Raw genomic sequence first — 20108 nt, forward strand, 5'->3', positions numbered from 1 at the left:
TTTTTTGCGGAACCAGGGATTGAACTTAGGCCCTTGGGCTTGCCAGGGAAGCACTTATTCCACTGAGCTATCTCCCTAGTCCCTTCAATTGTATTCTTTGTGCGACAGTGTCTCAACAAGATGGCTTATTTTTTTATGTATATTTTTTGCTGGCTCAGCCCACCCTGAGGGTGGAGCTGGTGTGGTACGTGGTATTGGGCTCCAGCTGTGGTCCCCTGGACCTGCCTAAGCTCTCCTAAGCACATACTTTAGACCTCTATCTCACCAGCCCCCAAACCATACTTTTAAATTGTATTTATTTATTTATGGTGGTACCAGGGATGGAACGCAGGACCTTGTGCTTGCCAGCCAAGCACTTATTCCACTGAGTTAAACTGCATTTAAACAAAACAAAAAAACCCACAACACACACACAAAAAAAACCCAACACATTTTTTTTGATCTTTTGCTTATTTCAATAATTCTATGGAGTCATGCATGTATTACTTGATACGTGTGTGTGTGTGCGTGCGTGCGTGCAGGGTCTCACTACGCAGCTTGGACTCCTAGTGATCCACCTGTTTTCTGCCTCCCAGTGCTGGGATTACAGGCGTGTGCCACTACGCCTGGACTCTGTAGCCACCTCAGTGTGCCTGGCCAGCGTGGCATGCGGTGCCAGGGATTGAACCCCAGCCCCTGCATTTAGCTGAGCAAGAGCTTAGCCTGCTGAGCTATTTCGTCAGCCCCATATAAAGAAATACTTGATGGATCAAAAACTTTTATTCTCCTGAGATTATCTGGTCATTGTTTTTGTTTGTTTGCAGCTGGTAGCCTAGCGCTCTATCACAAAGTGCAGCCCAGTTCTGCCTAGTCACAGCTCAACTGCTACTTAAGAAACAGAAGGGAAAGCCACCTCTGAAGAAAGTGTGTTATGGTTTTCCCTATACTACACAGTGGCCCAGTGAGGTCTAAGAGACGTGTGCTTACTATACAAGGTGTTACACCAGCCAGGCACAGGGGTGCACCCATGGTGGCAGCACTCTGGGAGGTTGTCTTGAAATAAAAAAGGAAGGAAGGAGAGAGAGAGGGAAGGAAGGAAGGAAGGTAGGAAGGAAGGAAGGAAGAACTGGGGATATAGCACTGTGTGAAGGCCCTGGGTTCAACTCCCACATCTAAACAAACAAACAACTCAAAACATCTAGTAAATTCAAGAAACTTGGGAACTCTGACCTCAACTTGGACCTGGTTGTCTTTTAAGAGTTTTATTTCCTAGATGTGGAGAGACAGGCCCCAGGCAAACACTATCACTGAGCCATACCTTAAGCTTTCTGTAAATGTGTAAAGGCCACAATCACACTTTTCTCTGGAATCAGATCTTTCTCTTGGTTCTGGAATAGCCACTAAAAACAAATGGGGCTGGGGAGATGGCTCAGTGGAATAAGCGCTTCCCTGGCAAGTGCAAGGGCCTGAGTTCAATCCCCGGTTCCACCAAAAAAACAAACAAGCAAACAAAAACAAATGAGGGGACGGCACTCTTCCTTCCTTCCGGTCCACATCTCCTGGAGCTGAGGGTAGCTTCAAATGCTTACACACTCCAGTCTACTTGTTTGGAAGCACAATCTTAGTTGAGGTAAAATCTTTCTTGAGGTTAAATACCAGTCAAAAATTCAATAATCCACAGGACTCATGAAAGAACAGTAAGGACACTCAAGAGGGCAGGAACCTAACAAGAAGTCAAGGGATGCATGCTGTGGACTGCAGAATGCTCAGAACTGTACTTGCTCCTGTATTTGGAAGGAGGCTGCGTCCGAGTGTCTGAGCTTCTGAGTGGCCTGCTGTGCTTTTCCACCAAGGATGCTGCAGTGCCCAGGAGCCTCACTGACTCACCAGGCGCTTTCCCATGCTGTGCATTCCCCATAGTAATTCCCTCCCGATGAACCCTCAACACCCAAGGCTGCATGAGATAGGGAAATCACGGACAGGGCACAGAGCTGGGCAGTCAGGTCACAGTGGCAGCAGCCAGGAACGGCCTCAAGACAGCATGGTCACTCAGCACGTTATATGGGAAGGGCAAGTGCATGTGCACTTCAGTTCATGAGAGGACCGACTGAACACCTGAAGGCTTTCGATTCTTAATCTGTAAATCTCAAGGAATGGAATTATCCATACAACCCCAAGAGATTTCCTCACCATTCTGCTTGTTTTCTTAGCTCTGCCAACTCATGGAGCCGCCGAAGGGCTTTCTCTTGTTTCTTCTCATCCTTCCGGGACCTTGAAGAGACATTGCGGGCAAACTCTCTCTGTTTGAGATCTTTTAGTCTCTGAGTAAGAAAGAAAGAACAGTGCACCGGTGAATGAGGGAAAGTCAAGTGGGGATCCGAAAGCAGAGCCTTTAGGTCTGTACACACATTCAACCAATGGCCACAGTACAGTGCAGGATGAATTACTACACTCTCCACGGGAACTGAGAGTGCAGCTGCATATACTTGCAGGGCTTGCATTTCTACTTAGGACAGCATTTGCTTTACTGGGCAAAATAAAGTGATTCAGAACCAACAAGCAAATTTTAGAGGTGGGAGGAAAGAAAAGGGACTACTTAATCATTTGCTCTTCCAGGATGCGAAACTAGGCAAACAAAACACGAGATAAACTGTGACACAGGCCAAAGAGAACGGAAAGGGGTGAAACTGGTACAGAGGTACCCAAGATGTGAGATCTTCAAAAGCAACGTACAGCTTACATGGGGAGGTTACTGGAATCAGAACCGAGAGAGAGAACACTCTGGTTCCATTCTAACAGGAATAATTTCTTTGCAGCACGAGCAGAGGTTTCCTGCACCAACTGGACAACCCAGGAGGTCTCCAGTGCTAGCGCATCAGAGCTCTGCAGCACGGCCATCTGCTCCAGGCCAGACGGCTAGTCAGAGCACAGGGAGAGCCTTTCATTACGTCATGGCCTGGTAGCCAACAGCCAGGGTGTGAGGGGAGAACCACTCACTTAGATCTCGTTACTCAGAATCCAGAAAACAGGGGCTGGTAAGATGGCTCAGTGGTCTAAAGCACCTACTTAGAACAAGCTTAGACAAAGCACAGGGACCGCGGTTCAATCCCCCAGCACCACATGCCAGCCTGCCCCGCCCCCAGGTGGGCTGACTTGGCGCCCCCCAATAAATAAATAAATAAATAAATTAAAAAAAAAAGAATCCAGAAAACAGAATGGAGCTTTTATTTTCAGAAGCTACTGTATAATTTTCCTTAAAAGAAACAACCACCAAAAACACACACAAAAAAGCTGCTACAACAGACTGGTGACACAGTCCAGGCAAATCTATTTGCAGCAACAACAGAAATAAAATTATTTTAGCATGCTACTTAACAAGAAACCATAACATGTGAGCTTATGCTTTTGCAACAGCATTAGGAAAGGAATCTGACCCAATATAAAGTGGACGGTGCTTTGTGGAACGATACGATGTCCAATAGACAGGCGAGTTCGCTTATTAATACTTACGACAGGTGCTCTGCACCTTTTCAAACTGGGAGGGAGAGGGGAGGAAGACAGGCCCACAAAGAGACACACAGCGCAAGAACCAGGTGAATGCTCACTCTTGTGGCCTGGGCTCCCAGATCTGCTTTTTTTAATTTTTTATTTATTTATGTGTGGTGTGTGTGTGTGTGTGTGTGTGGCCAGCTCAGCCCACCAGGGGGCAGGCTGGCTGGTATGTGGTGCTGGGGGATTGAACCCCGGTCCCTGTGCTTTGCTAAGCTTGTTCTAAGTAGGTGCTTTAGACCACCGAGCCATCTCACCAGCCCAGATCAACTCTTTTTTAAGAAAATATGAACTTCAAACTCCTCTTCCTGAGGGCAACAGAGCACAGAGGAAGGGACTATCAGACTCATTATTTTGGGTTATAGACCTAGTTTTTTTTTTTTTTTTTTCCCTTTTTGAGACAGGGTCCAGGTATGTTGCTTAGGCTGACCTCCAATTCATCACCTTCCTGTCTCAGCCTCCTGAGTGCAGCTAGGACTACAGATGTGCACCACAAGGTCCAGTTTTTTGGTTAAAGCTTAAACAGAATTTAAAATTTAATTTAAAATTTAAACAGTTTTTCTCAAATCTGCCATCTCTTCCACAGCTAGTTCATAAGCCTGGAAAGTACTCCCATACTCAGCTGTTCATTTTGTTAAATTCTAGAATACTGTCTTCTCTAAGCCTAGAGGCTTCTGGGTTGAATCAAACAGAGATGAGGCTCTCAATCATCCCTAGCTGCCTGGGCCCTCCCTCAAGCAGAAAGGGAGCTGCGCTGCCCTGTGGCCCTGAGACCTGCACAGGAGCACGGTGGAGCATGTACTCTAGCACCGAAGCACACCACAGACCTAGCAAGTCAATCTGAATTGGCTGATGGCAGCACTAGGGCTTGAACCAGCAGCTCTACACTAAATTGTCCTAGCAGCACCTGCCCTCCCGCTTTTTTAGACAGAGGCTTACTATGTAGTCCAGGCTGGCCTTGAACTTACATTCTCCTGCCTCAGCCTGAGTACTGGGATGACAGGAGTGTAACACCATGCCTGGCTCTCCCTGCCCTTTAAAAAAAATGTTTTTAAAACAAGGTCTCACTAAAGTTGCTAAATTATACAGGCTGGGCTTCAACTTGTGATCCTCCTGCCTCTGTCTCTGCCTCCCAAAGTGCTGAGATTACAGGCACAGGCCTCGGTCATATTCCACATTCTGAGGAAAAATCAAACTGCTTTTCAGAAGGATTATACCACTCTAACTCATTAGCAACTATAAATGGCTCTAAGTGCTCCAAATCTATTACTTGTGGGTTTTGTGGGGTTCTGGGGACTGAACCTGAGGCTGTAGTCACGCTCAGCTCACGCTTAGTGCTGAGCTATGCCCAACCCCAGGCTCTTCTGAGCTATCACAGTGGGCTGAGATAGCCTCACAGGTGGTTTCTGTAGTGTTGTACACACCAGCTCACAGCTCTCTGAACAGGGGTATCATGGTGAGAAATTTACATGTATCAGGCAAAGTGCAAGTGGAAAGGAGAAACACAGTGCGGCAGCTGCCTTCCACGGGATGGGATTCTGCGCCACCGAGAAGCACTGCAGTGTGCGCCAAGAGGACGCCTAGCCTCGGTCACTGCTCGCGCAGAACGCTGTATCTCTAGGCAGGCTCAGACTTACGAAGAAATACGCAACGAGACTGTGATTGGGGACCTACGCAGTCTACTTCTAAAACAACCAAAGGTATGAGCACACAAAATTTAGCAAACCCAAAGGTGCAAAAACATGCTCAATCCTTGGCAGAGCAACCAGATGATTTCCAATCCCCCCCCCCCCTTTTTGTATTTTAGGGAAGGATCTATAGGGTGTTCAGGGTCTCACTACTAGATCGGACTCGTAGTGATCTGCCTATTTACACCCTCCCAAGAGCTGGGATTACAGGCACGCGCTACCACACCCAGTCTCAATAGCCATCTCAGGGTGCCCAGGGGGTGGGGCCAGCACAGCAGGCCAGGGGATCAAACCCCTGGCCCCTGCTTGCAGATGCTTTAATCAGTTGAGCTATTTGGCCGGCCCTTCCAATTCTCTACTAAGGAACATAGTCCCCCAGATGCAGCCACAGTGACACAAAGGACCACTGGTTCCAGTGTGCTGGGTCCTGAGATGCAACCTCTACGTATGCTTCCAATGTGTTTCTCCGAGTACCATGTCTTCAAAAGGGAACCCCCAGACACACTAGCCTCTTTCTGTGGTACTGGGAGTGGGGCCCAGCTCTTGCTATTCTTTTCCTGAGACAGGGGCTTGATAATCCACTAGGCTGGGCGGAAACTCACAACCCTCCTGCTTTTCTCACTACACCTGGCATGGTTTTCCACTTCTGCCAGACATCACAGTTTCTGAGGGATAAACGTTCTATACTACACCAGAAACCCAGATGACCTCCAGAGCAAATGCAAGGGTCTGTGACCCTGGCAGATTTCCTTCCAAAGTGTCCTTTCCCCCTCACTTCAGCCTGTACAATTATGTTCTCTCATCTTTCACTGACTTCTGTATTCTCTTCCCATTGAGTATCAAACTAGCACTTGGGAAAGAGCCTGGCTTACACCTCTCCAGATGTGTCCGTGTCTGTGTCCTGAATCAAATGCTAGAAAATGTCTCCAGAGAAAAAAATGCAATCAATAAACTGAAACTACCAGTGGAAAGTAACCAACCAAAATGTCAGCAATTTTTTTTTTTTTATTTTTTAGGGGTCTACAGAGTGTTCAGGGTCTCACTACTAGATCGGACTCAGTGATTTGCCTGTTTACAGCCTCCCAAGAGCTGGGATTACAGGCGCGCCACCAAGCCCAGTCTCAATTGCATTTTAGCAAGCCCTCTAGAGGCGGGGCTGGCATAGTAGGCCTGGGGATCGAACCCCTGGTCCCTGCACCTGCTTGCAGGCACTTTAATCCGCTGAGCTATTTGGCTGCCCCTCAGCAATGTTTTGAGAAGTCCAAAAATGAACCTTCCTTCTATCACTGAGGAATCTCTGAGAACACATTATAGTCCAGAGCATGTTTTATTTTTATTTATTTTTTAAAATTTATGTGTGTGTGTGTGTGTGTGTGTGTCCCCAGCTCATCCCGCCTGGGGGTGGGGCTGGCTGACATGTGGTGCTGGAGGATTGAACCGCGGTCCCTGTGCTTTGCTAAGCTTGTTCTAAGTAGGTGCTTTAGACCACTGAGCCATCTCACCAGCCCCACATGTTTTATTTTTAAGCAATGAGGAAAACTACAATGTCAGTTCTTTGGTAAGATGTTTCTGGGAAATGAAATAATGAAGAGTAATGCTGTCAAAAGTAGATGTAGAACAACTCTTGTTGCATAGGTCCAGCTTTACCTTGGTCTTAACCATCCAGTAGAAAAGTATGAAGACGAAATATAAGAAATAAAGCCATGCTGTTAAGTTGAGCTGTGGGGGACTCAGGTCAATAATTTCTGACATTGCCAGTTAAACAGAAGACCCAATGCTATTATGGGCTACTGGACTCTTTTAGAATATTTTGCTGAGTTTACACACCTATAAACACCTATAATATTCAATAATGGAACTTTAAAAAAATGGGGTATAACTATGAATGTCCATTTTGTATCTGTGTATTCAAAGTGGTTGGGATAGATATATAGTTGCATTCTCTTAATGAATAGAATGATTTGTTCTAATGGTGTTTGTAAATAGGATCACAAGTCCGCATCTTGTACAGCAATTAACCACTAAGAAGAATATATGCAGTGTATTATTTGTTGAAACTGTACTTCCGATTTGATTTGAAACTGTCTCATTGCTGTTTATCAATAAAACTTTGAAAAAAAAAAAAAAAGTAGATGTAGGGCCAGGGAGATGGCTCAGTGGAATAAGCACTTCCCTGGCAAGTGCAAGGGCCTGAGTTCAATCCCCGGTTCTGAAAAAATAAATAAATTAATTAAAAAAGTAGATGTAACAGTTTAGACAGCTAAGTGATGTTTAGAGCATATTCCGTACAGCTCGCAATGGAAAAATCATTGGTGGTGCTACAGATAACCTGCTATAATTCTGTTAAAGTTCACTTACTATGTCTATCCATGACAAAGCATACACACACTGGACTGGTTCAAAAATATAATGTGTACTTAAATCAAAATATAATTACAGGGCTGAGGAAATAGCTTGGCAGTCTAAGCGCCTGCCTGGTAAGTGCAAGGACCCAGGTGTGATCCCTGGTACTGCATGCTGTGCCACCCTGGAACCCAGGGCGTGGTGGTGTGCACCTGTAATCCCAGTGCCGGGGAGCCTGACATGGGATGATCACTGAGTCTGAACTGGGTATTGAGACCCTGTGCAAAAAAAAAAAAAAAAATCGCAGTAAAAAACCACATTGCCAGCAATCCTCTTGACAATCCTCCCTCCCTTCAAACATCCATATTTCACCGTTCTTGCCGCTTTGTGATGCAGCTCTTGAGGCCTCTTTTACCAGGTATAATAAACATATGACGACTGCTGCTGCTGACCACCAGCTGATAGAAGGGTTCCCACCCGTGTAAAAACATGACAGGGGTCTTTACCCACCACATCTACTGAGTCTGATACCTGTGACTTCCGGCTTTTCCCCAGAGCCAAATAATCACAAAAGATATATGTTTTGAATTAATCCAGGACATTGGACATTAAGGGGACCATGACAGTGCAGCTAAACAACTTATAAAAGATGACTTGCACAACTGCTTCAAAGTGGCAAGGACATATGCATGTGGTGGTACACACCTATAACCCCAGCACTTGGGAGGCTGAGACAAGAGGATCGCTGTGAGTTGCAGGCCAGCCGGGCTCCACAGAGAACTCCAGGCCAAGCCTAAACTATTAAGACCCTATCTGGAAAAAAAAAAAAGAAGCAGCGAGGGGGCTGGTGAGACAGCTCGGTGAACTAAGCATCTGCTTAGGCGAGCACCGGGATGGGAGCTTGAAGGCTGGCACCACATGCTGTGCTGGCCCCGCCCTAGACACACTGGGCCACCAAGACTGGGTGTGGTGGTGCATACCTATAATCCCAGCTCTGGGGAGGCTGAAAACAGAAGGATCACTACGAGTCTTAGCTGCACAGTGAGACCAAGGAACACAAACCGTGGAACAGTGTAAAAAGAGGGATTAATAGCAATGAGTCTTAAAACTTTAAAAAAATTTTGTCTTAAACTTTTGAAAAAATTTTAATCATTCCCAGTATGTTTAAGTCATGTATCATACGTCTTTTCAGAACATCTAAAAAGTATATGGGATTTTATACTAAGGTGATTTGAGCAGAAAAAAAAAAGGAGACTGAAAGTACTCTTTCATCTAAGATAGGCCTTCTGTTTTGTTTGAGGCAGGGTCTTGCTATCAGGTCAGGTTAGCCTTAAACTCACTAGGTTGCTCACGCTGGCCTCCAACTCTTGTTGATCTTTCTGCCTCAGTCTTCCCAGTGCTGGGGTTACCTGCGTGTGCCACCTCATCCAGCTGACACTGCTTTTTCTTAGAAGTTAAGAAAATTTCTATGTTTTTTTTTTTGGCTGCAAGGGTATCTTGTTTAATTTCTCACGTTGCTGAGGCCTGGTGGGCAGTGGCTAGGGAGGGGAGGGGTATCCAGCTTGTTTCTGGGTGATGCCGCAGCCACGTCACACACCAGGCTTCTCCACTCTGCCCAAGGGTGCTCCTGGCTTCCAGTCTCTTCTGAGCCAAACAGAAGGCAGCGATGCCCACGGGCCAGACGCAGCACAGCATGGAGAAGACTGCCAGGCCGAGATGGTCATGAGGTAGAAGCGGGGAGAGGTTATCGCCCCCATCCCAGTCAGAGTCACTGTCACTGGATGATGTGTCCTCGAGATCCAGAGGCCCTGGCTCCCCCAGGCCGGCACTCACAGAGGGAAGAGGTGGTGGTGGGAGCTGCCAGCACCTCAGAGACTCTGCAAAACCTGTCTCTCTGAAGGGGAGCCCCAGCTCAGGTCCGCCGGGCTTCTGGGCCAGGGGATATCGCAGGCTATGCCTGCTGGTAAGGCTGCTGAAGCTCCTGAAGGCTGGGGCTGTCCAGGGCTGGGGAAACACACTTGATAGGGTTCCTGCTGCCTGGGGGCTGGGCAGACCTAGCGATGCTGGAGTTTGGGGCCCAGCTGGGGTACGGGGTCTGCGCGCTCTCTCTGTGGTTATTTTTACGATGCGGTTTCACTGTGGTGCCTAGGCTAGTCTTAAACTCCTGAACTCAAGTCATCTTTGTGTTTTTTTTTTTCAGAACCGAGGATTGAACTTAGGCCCTTGCGCTTGCCAAGGAAGCACTTATTCCACTGAGCCATCTCCCAGCCCTCAAGTGATCCTTTGGACTGGACTCACCCTCGAGTAGGTAACTACAGGTTTGCACGCTGTGTACAGCTGACTTTACGGGAAATTTCTGAAAATGCTTTTATAGTGCTAGATTCGACCACTGGATCAGAAGGAAGCTGGAGCAGCTGGGCGTGGTGAAGCATGCCTGTAATCCCAGCACTAAGGAGGCTGAGGCAGGAGCATCACTGAATTGGAGATCAGCCTGGGCTATGAAATGAACTCAAGGCCAGCCTAAATTGCACAGCAGACTGTCTTAAAAAGACAAAAAAGGAAGGAGAAGAAGGAAAAAAAAAAGTAATGGAGCAGTTTTAAAAGTGCTCCTTCCCTGGGGCAACTGGCACTCATGGGGACCTGTGTGGGACTAGGGAGGGGATGACAGAGGTCGAGACAGGGGACTTAAAAATTAGTTACGGGGCTGGTGAGATGGCTCAGTGGTCTAAAGCACCTACTTAGAACAAGCTTAGCAAAGCACAGGGACCGCGGTTCAATCCCCCAGCCCCACATGCTAGCCAGCCTTGCCCCCTGGTGGGCTGAGTTGGCCACACACACACACACACACACACACACACACACACACACACACACAAATAAATAAAATAAAATAAATCTTAAAAAAAATAAAAATTAGTTAGACTGGTGTATGATGAGGTATGGTGAAGCACACACCTCAGGGAACTGAGCTTTGGAAGCCAAGAGAGCCCTCAGCTTCAAAGGTCATGCTGAAATAGAGACCGAGGTCCATCAAATATTTTAATTTTTCAAGACAACTTTATACTGTAATATCTGTTGTTTTGGGCCCAGGGAGATAGCTCAGTAGAATAAGCGCTTGCCTGCTGAGCGCAGGGTCCAGAGTTCAATCCCTGGTACTGCAAACAAAACAAAACAAAACAAAACAAAAAAATCCTAAAAGAAAAACCAAAAAAACCTGTTGCTTTATTTTATTTAAATTTATTTATTTACTGATTGATTGATTGTATTTTAGGGAGGGGTCTACAGGGTATTCAGGGTCTCACTACTAGATCGGACTTGTAGTGATTCGCCTGTTTACAGCTTCTCAAGAACTGGGATTATAGGCACGTGCCACCACGCTCAGTCTCAATTACAGTCTCAGTGCACCCCCAGTGGCGGGCCAGCACGGCAGACCCAGGGATTAAACCCCTGTCCCCTGTGCCAGCTTGCAGCCGCTTTAATCTGCTGAGCTATTTGGCTGGCCCTTGTTTTATTTTATTTATTTATTTTTTGCGGAACCAGGGATTGGACTCAGGTCCTTGCGCTTGCCAGGGAAGCACTTATTCCATTGAGCCATCTCCCCGCCCCCCCCTTGTTTTATTTTTAAATAGACTGGGTTTTGCTATGTTATTACAGCTGGTTTCGATCTACTGGAGTACAAGGAGTACAAGCAATCCTCCTGCCTCAACCTCCTAGAGAGCTGGGGCTCTTAGGAGCACAATGCCACAATCAGCTCTGACCTCTTAAAAGTTTTACACCAGTGAGTCCATTTAAGCCAAAGAGTGAAATATTTTGAATGTTAGCAACAAATTTAGAGGCTGGGGAGATGGCTCAGTAGAATAAGTGCTTCCCTGGAAAGTGCAAGGGCCTGAGTTCAATCCCCGGCCAAAATAAGTAAATAAATAAATTTATATAGAATACCTCAAAAATGCAAGGAAGAATTTTTTTCTTTTGTTACCAGAAATTGAACTCAGGACCTTGGGCTTGCCAGGCAGGAGCTGTGCCACTGAGCTATATCACCAGCTCAGGATGAATCTGAAGAGAACACATTTTTTTTTTTTTTTTTAAATTTTTATTTATGTGTGTGTGGCCAGCTCAGCCCACCAGGGGGCGGGGCTGGCTGGCATGTGGTGCTGGGGGATTGAACCGCGGTCCCTGTGCTTTGCTAAGCTTGTTCTAAGTACATGCTTTAGACCACTGAGCCATCTCACCAGCCCCTGAAGAGAACACATTTTATTAGGTTCCACTGAATCACTAGTGCCTGCAGGGTTACAACTAAAGAGGTAGAAAAACAATAGAGGCCACATGAGAGCCCTGCAGAACCTCAGTGTGTGTACACTGCCTCCAGCCCCTCTAGTATCTGTTGGCTGGAGGGTCCCCGGGCTTTCCTGCCACTGCAGCCTTTGATGATGCAGTGGAAGAACATGTGATCAACAAGGAGTACAAGATATGGAAAAAGAACACACCATTTCTTTGTGATCTGGAGATGACTCATGTTCTAGAGTGGCCCAGCCTAACAGCACAGTGGCCTCCAGATGTAACTGAGCAGAAGGGAAGGATTTCAGCATTCACTGACTTTTCCTGGAGACATATATCAGATGAACAAAACCACCTTGTGATAGCCAGTGTACAGCTCCCTAGTGATAATGTCCAGTTTGATGCATCACATTATGATGATAATTTTGAGGTTCTGGCTCTGTTAGTGGGAAAACTGAAGTAGAAATTAGATCAATCATGAAGGAGAAGTAAATAGGGCCTGTTACATGCCCCAGAACCCTTGCATCATCGCATCCATCCAGTGATGTTTTTGTTTTTGACTATATAAAGCATCCTTCTAAACCAGACCCCTCTGGAGAGTGCAACCCACACTTGTGTCTCCATGGACATCAGAAGGAAGGCTACGGGCTTTCTTAGAACCCGAGTCTTAGTGGTCACTTATTTAGTGCTTCAGATGACCATACCATCTGCCTATGGGACATCAGTGCTGTTCCAAAAGAAGGAAAAGTGACCATCTTTATAGGTACAGCAGTAGTAGAAGATGCTTCTTGGCATCTGTTCTATGAATCTCTGTCTGAATCAGCTGATGTCCACACTGCAGAAGTGAACTGCCTCTTTCAATCCTTACAGTAAATTCATTCTTGCCATAGGATCAGCTGCTAAGACTTTTACTCTGTGGGATCTAAGAAATCTGAAACTTAATTTGCATTCCTTTGAATTAAATAACAGTGAAATATTCCAGGTTCAGTGGTCACCTCACAATGAGACCATTCTGGCCTCCAGTGGTAATGATGGAAGACTGTCCGGGATTTAAGTAAAACTGGAGAAGAGCACTCCTCAGACGATGCAGAAGATGGCCCACCTGAGTTGTTGTTTATTCATGAAGGTCACACTAAGATACCTGATTTTTCCTGGAATCACAATGAATCTTGGGTGATTTGTTCTGTATCAGAAGACAATTATCATGCAAGTGTGGCAGATGGCAGAGAACATTTATAATGATGAAGACCCTGAAGGAAGTGTGATCCAGAAGGACAAGGATCCTAGATGTCTGAACTCATGATTTTAGACTTTCCTTTAGTTGAGGAAATCTCAACTCCGAGATTAATTTACCACTGATTTTGAGACATACAGACTTTGTGCAGCTATACCAAATAGATACCACCAACAATGCTATTAGTCCCCGAAGTGGGTATTTCTTTTTTGTTTGTTTTTTTGCGGAACCGGGGATTGAACTTGGGCCCTTTCACTTGCCAGGGAAGAGCTTATTCCACTGAGCCATCTCCCCAGCCCCTAAAGTGGGTATTTCTAAATATTAATTGGGGTACTTCATTCAACAAAGGCACAGACATATGTTTGAATTTTCTTTAGGAATTTTCTAGCAACAAATCCAGAGCTAAGGTAGCTACAAAAAAGGGGAGAATAATGCGTGGTTACTTTTCTTTTTAAGCTATATCCCCAAGTTTTTAGACTTGTTTCAGTAAATGTTAAAGGAATAGAGCTAAGTGAGGTTACGTGTCTGAGCCATGAAGTATAAGTGCTGCTGGATGTCATTTTATTGAAGAATTAGGGGAGAATCTAGTCATAGATTCATACTCCAAGTCATATCTTACTTTCCAAGACGCATATTTCCCTATGGTCTATATGATTTCTTGGTTTCTCCAGTTAAGTCAAAGCTACATGTTCCTCCTTTCCCATATATTTTTGCTTGTCAGTGTATTTCTTGGGCTGTTTTCATATTACGCCTTTCCTTTCTGTGAAATGGTTTTTGTTGTTTTTAACTTGGGACCACCAAGTTGTAAAGATGTACGTTTTTACTGACAGCTGGGCCTCTCCGGTAGACTGTCAAGTTGAGAAGGGTGATTTGATAGCTTGTATTTGTTTTTAAAATTAAATTAATCCTTGATTAAGAAAAAAATAAGTAAAAAACTAAAGAGGTAATAAATCTGGGGAGGGGCTGGTGAGATGGCTCAGTGGTCTAAAGCACCTACTTAGAACAAGCTAAGCAAAGCACATGGCTTCAATCCCCCAGCACCACATGCCAGCCAGCCCCGCCCCCTGGTGGGCTGAGCTGGCCACACACACATACACATAAATAAATAAAATTTAAAAATAAATAAATAAATCAATCAATCAATCCGGGGAACATGGTACTCTGAACATTGAGGCATGTTTTTAAGTAGCCAAAATGAGCAACTTAGCAAGACTCTGGCTCAAAAATAAAAAGGGGGATTTAGCTCAGTGATGCAGCACCTGCCTGTTAAGCAGGAGGTCTGAGTTTGATTCCAGCTACCAAAAGGGGTGGGTGGGTGAGTAGTACTAGCCCTGAGTTCAATCTCCAGTACTGAAAAACAGAAATAGACAAGGAAAACAGAAACAAAACAAAAAAATCCCCACAAACTGAAGAGGGAACCACTAACATCATGAAGATCACCCCAAATATATCTCTGAGATAATTTGTGATCTCCAGCTTATGTACTAGAATGAGCAGAAACAGGAGCACAAATGGAAACAAAACAAATTAAGTGCTAAGTAGTAAGAAAACTATCTACTTTTTCTGAATGTAGGGTTCAGGATCAACCCCATAGTTTCGTGCATTTCAGGCAAGCTTACTACCACTTGGCTTCATCTCATGCCTTACCATTTCTCTACTGAGCATTGCTTTCAAATTTAGTGGTGGAAAAGTATTTGTTGGCAACTGCATTGAAGCCCTGTGATAAGCTAAAGAAAATGGTTTCATTTTCATATTCATTAGCCCACAAGTTTTGTTTTGTTTGAGACAGGGTCTCACTCACGGCAATCCTCCCACCTCAGCCTCCTGAGTGCTGGGATTACAGGCATGCCCAGCAGTATTACACTTTTGAATATATGTATAGTACTATGATGCTTTGAGATTCTATGACGTGCAGTAAAGATAACAGAACGAACAAAGGTAAAAAAGATCAACATCTCAACCACATGATCAACACTTCACCAAAAGCGGAACAAACAGTTTATGCTCTGATTTCTCCACAGTCCAGCACAGTGTCTCATCCTGAGCTACATTCCTAGCTCTTCATTCTCTGGAAGAAGGTCCTGCTATATTATTGCCCAGGCTGGTTTTGAACTTGGACTCTGTCACCCTAGTACCTGGAATAAGGTGTATGCCACCATGCCATCTGTTCTTTAACACCTAAGAACTGTGTCCAATTAAGGAGAAGAAACTAAAGTTTTTTTCTTAGACCAGGGATGGTACTCTTTCTTTCTTTCTTTCTTTCTTTCTTTCTTTCTTTCTTTCTTTCTTTCTTTCTTTCTTTCTTTCTTTCTTTCTTTCTTTTTTTTGTCCTAGGGATTGAACTCAGGACCTTGTGCTTGCCATGTAGGCTCTTATGCCACTGAGTTATCTCTGCAGCCCCACACGTTTTTTTCTCTAGGAGGAGAGAGGTAGGGCTCAGGAGTTTCTCTGAAAATTTCTTACTTTTTTGTTTTCACTGTGATGATAATCTAAGAGCAAGAAGTAAAAACCTGAGTGAACTAGGTGAGTGCTCTCTAAATCTTCCCACCTACCAAGGGCCATCATGCTGGCTCTCTGCAGTGTTCCAGGGCTGAATGGTGCTGGTCTCCTGGCTGCGAGGATGTGCAGAGCTCTCCCAGCAGGGCAAGTGGTGACTGTTGCAAGGGCTTCCCTGTGCATGGCAGAGCGTTCAGCAGCACCCTCTCTAATGGTGACCCCAGAACATGTCCAGACACCACTGGCTGGGGCTCAGACTCCCCAGTATGGGCACCATGGCTACTGAGGTGAGGTGCTGCCACAGGCCAAGGGACACTGCTGGATGGTGGCATTCACCACCCACATTCACAGAGTGGGGATTGTATCAGCCCTATTTAGGTTTCATGTGTGAATCTGTTTTGCTTTCATTGAATGTTCCCCCTTTGCCAGGTGCGGTGGCGCACAACTGCAATCCCAGCACTTGGGAGCTGAGGTAGGAGGACTGACATGAGTTTAAGGCCAGCCTGGGCTACAGAAAGAGTTCAAGGTCAGCCTCAACTATGTAGTGAGACCCTGTCTCATTAAAAAAAAAAAAAATCCATCTTTTTATTTTTCTTCCAGGGGCTGGTGAGATGGCTCAGTGGTCTAAAGCACCTACTTAGAACAAGCTTAGCAAAGCGCAGGGACCGCGGTTCAATCCCCCAGCACCACATGCCAGCCAGCCCCGCCCCGCCCCCTGGTGGGCTAAACTGGCCACACACACACACACACACACACACACATAAATACACACATACATAAATAAAAAAAATATATTAAAATATATTATTTTTCTTCCAGTGCTGGGGATCAAAATCAGGACCTTGAGCTGGCTAGGCAGGCATTTATACCACTGAGCTATCTCCCCAGCGCCTTCAAAAAAAAGGAAAGAAAAATTTTCTCCTTCAACAGCAATTGTTTTTCTTTATATTATTCAACTGAGTTACACTGTGCCAATTTACTTTTTTCAGCTGAAACTTTATTGAAACTTTCAACAGCCCAAGTATTAGTACTTAAATATTGTCTGTTATTAATTCCATTATAAAACAGAGAGAATAACTTGCAAATTGGAATGACTTGCATTCACTGTCATATTTTCTTTCCAGCACTGCCAATATATCTTGCCCATATATATGCTCTCTAATTTTTTTTCTTCAAATCCAGCAGCACTGATACCACCATTAAAACAGCGTCAAAAGGCCAGTCATGGTGGTGTATGGCTGCTGTCTCAGCACCTGTGAGGCTGAGGCAGGAGGGCCACGTGAGTTCAAGGCCAGCCTAACTGCATGGTGGGACCCTGTCTCAAAGCACAACCAAACAGTGTCAAAGACAGGTGGGCTGAGAAGCTGTTCTGAACATGACTTTATCAGAAGACCTTCATCTCCACACTGGGGACAAAACCTAGGGGTTCTGCACTGAGCTACATTTGCTTTTCTTTTTAAAAATTTTGAAGCAGAGTACCACAAAGCTGTGCAGGCTCAGCTTGAACTTGCAATGACCCTCTTGCCTGTGCCTCCCAAGTACTGGGATCACAGGTGTGTGCCAAGGAGTACAGCCAGGAGAATATCATCTAATCTGGGGGTTAGTGGGGAAGGGTCACTGTAACCACAGCTGGTGTCCACTGCCTGGAAGCAACAGGAAGACCTGGTTAGAGCTTGCCTTTCACTTGTCCACTGAACTCTTAGAGTTGGTTGGAAGATGAAGAAGAAAAAGCAACAAAACAACAAAAATCTGATCCAAGAAGTCCAGCTTTAGACATGTTATTCCAGTGATGACTGTAAAGTCTAACAAAAATCACTACTGTACCTCACACAACCTGGCCAGCTTGCTAATAACATGAGGTCAGATGGCTCAGAAGAAAAAAAATTTTTTTGGTGGTACTCAGGATCGAACCTACAGAACTCTACCAATCCTTTTTGCTTTGAGACAAGGTCTTGCTAAGTTGCCCAGGCTGATATGAAGCACAGAATCCTCTTGGCTCAGCCTCCCCAGCAGCTGGGACCTGAGTATGAGTATGTCCTTTCTGGCTCCAAATTGTTCAAGAGGCAAAACTGTCCCATGGATCTGAACGATATTTCTCATTCTAAAGTCCCTCAGTAACCGCCAGTAACTTGTTAGGTCCAAGTTTTTTTCTTAACAAAACCAAAAGACTATAGAGAAAGTGTAACTCATTTTGTAGCTCTCCAACACAAAGCAGTGGTGTTTTCCTCATTGAAGAGGACATGTAACTTGGTTTCCTTTCTCAAGCTTTATCTGCCTTCCAAGGTGTGCTTTGGGCCAAAGAGCATGACTGACAGGGAAGGCAGCACAGAGAATCTGAGCTCTGGCCCTAGCCCCATCTAGGGCTATGGGTCCCTCTGGCTAGAACAGGTGGGGGAACTGGAAACAAAGCACCCCTTGAGCCTTTGGCTAAACTGCTGAAGGAAATAGATTTAAAAATTACTCAAAGCCACAGACATTATCTAAGATTCAGGAAACTCACGATTCTCCATTCTACTTCAAATAACAACAAAAGTCAGGGCATGGTGGTGTGTTCCTATAATTCCAGCACTCAGGAGGCTAAGGCAGGAGGATTGTTGTAAGTTCAAGACCAGTCTGGTGAGCTCCAGGCCAGCCTGAAATGCATAGTGAGACCCTGTCTCAAAGAAAAAAAAAAAAAAAAAAAAAAGCAAGAAAGTATGATATGGTTGGGAGAGGAAGGGGGTGTCTAGCCAGGAACTCTGCCAATGAGAAAGTCACAGAAAGCCTGGCCGACACAAGCAACCACAGTCGCCAAGCTCTCTGGGCCCACCCACAATGCTAGCCACTTTGTGCACATGAGCTGAGGCGCCTTGCACAACCAGAGTACCACTGCTCACCTGCTTGTGCGCATGGTCGTAGGAGTTGATGTGGTTGTCGAACTCCTGGTGCTTCTGGTACTGCTTATCGCAGAGCTCACAGTAGAAGTTGGCTCGCAGGTCTTCCAAGGCCTTGGCAATAGCCTTCTCTTTGTCAACATAATCCTGCAAGAACCATAAAAAGAAACAAACAATAAAGATAAATGTACAATTCAAGGGGAATGTAGGACTAAAATAACAAATTTTGCTTCCTAAGATTTCAGACTTTAGAATAGTATTACAAAGCATAAAATTGCCATAAAATATTTAATTACAAAATGCCAAGCATGAAACACCATAAAAACAGGCAGACTGCAGAGAGAATCAAAAAGGATGGTAACAACAGCAATATGTAATTATAAAATAGGCAAACGAACAAACAAAACAACCCTGAAAGCAAATTAGATAGAGCTCAGGAAATATTCACAGGACAGTGTTAACAAGAATGCAAACCTGGCTGTACAACCCGGTAACTATAAAATGGAGATCCATGAAAGTGAGTTTTATATGTGCAGTATGGCTCATCTTAAAAAAGATGTAACCTGAAAGATGACTGGAACCCTAGAAAAAAATGCAAGAACAAGCACAGGCAAAAGAAAGATGTTTATGGGGTAATGGCTGCGATTTTTCCGAGCTGGAGACAGGCATGAGCCTCGAGGCGGTAGCATGAAGTGCCTTGCTCACTACAGCAGTGTGTCCCAGCACGGGCACCTGTGGGCACAGTAGCACCCAGGTGCGAAGCTCATGTCTGCCAACAGCCCACACACAACAACACACACAGCAATGACAGGAGAGTCCTTAACTGTTCCTCAGGGCTCTCATTAGAAAACCACTCCTTGTTCCTTACTAAAGTACTTTCTTGGAAGTTCCTCTGAGCATCTTCTTATAGAAAACTATTTTTCTCTATGTTCCAATAATACTTTTTTTTTCTTTTTTTTGTATTTTAGGGAAGGGTCTACAGGGTGTTTGGGGTCTCACTACCAGATCAGACTCAGAGTGATTCGCCTGTTTACAGCCTCCCAAGAGCTGGGCTTATAGGTGGGCACCACCACACCCAGTCTCAACTGCCAACTCAGGGTATCCCAGGGCGGGGCAGGCAAGGCAGGCCGGGGAATAAAACCCCTGGCCCCTGCGCCTGCTTACAGGCACTTTAATCTGCTGAGCTACTGGGCCGGCCCTCTAGCCATTAATTATAAATATATTTATGAACTGCACCACAAAGATGCCAGTTCCTGTACTGCCTGCTTAGGTAATGGCAAGGAACGAAACTGCCTTCTCCAAGTGGACCACTTTTCCATGTTAACACAGGAAAGTCAGCTCCAGATTGGTACTTCCTCTGCATTGCCCTTAAATATTACACGGTTGCTACTATGATACACCTAAGTATAAATAAATCAAAAAACAAAAGGAAAGAGCACAGCAAACAGGGGAATGGAGCTTTTGCAAACAGAAAGGGAAAGCAGAACTCAGATGAGTTATATCCATGCACCAACTCCTCATGAGCAATGCAATCTTTAGGTACTGCAAAATTCAGTTTGTTAGAACAAAGTAACAAGAAAAAGTGATGGGCTGGGGAGATAGCTCAGTAGATTAAGTGCTTGCCTGGCAAGCGCAAGGGCCTGAGTCCAATCCTCGATTCCACAAAAAAAA

General features: G+C 45.2%; 1 protein-coding gene and 2 pseudogenes across 5 annotated transcripts in view; 1 reads left to right on the plus strand and 2 right to left on the minus strand.

Annotated features, from left to right (window-relative positions):
* Gpatch8 (G-patch domain containing 8) overlaps positions 1-20108 on the minus strand; it is a 63151-nt gene that overhangs the window by 8284 nt on the left and 34759 nt on the right. For all 5 annotated transcript variants that reach the window (XM_023718197.1, XM_023718199.1, XM_023718198.1 and 2 more), the window contains 2 exons: positions 18441-18584; positions 2170-2300 (listed from right to left, as the gene is read on the minus strand). In XM_023718197.1, coding sequence (XP_023573965.1) covers positions 2170-2300; positions 18441-18584 — 275 coding nt within the window. The remainder of the gene's footprint in view (positions 1-2169; positions 2301-18440; positions 18585-20108) is intronic.
* Positions 9069-12003, minus strand: LOC105742496 (annotated as a pseudogene).
* On the plus strand, positions 11980-13121 carry LOC105742505 (annotated as a pseudogene).

This window comes from Octodon degus, unplaced genomic scaffold (assembly GCF_000260255.1).
Source record: "Octodon degus isolate 3935 unplaced genomic scaffold, OctDeg1.0 scaffold00056, whole genome shotgun sequence".
Taxonomy (NCBI): Eukaryota; Metazoa; Chordata; class Mammalia; order Rodentia; family Octodontidae; genus Octodon; species Octodon degus.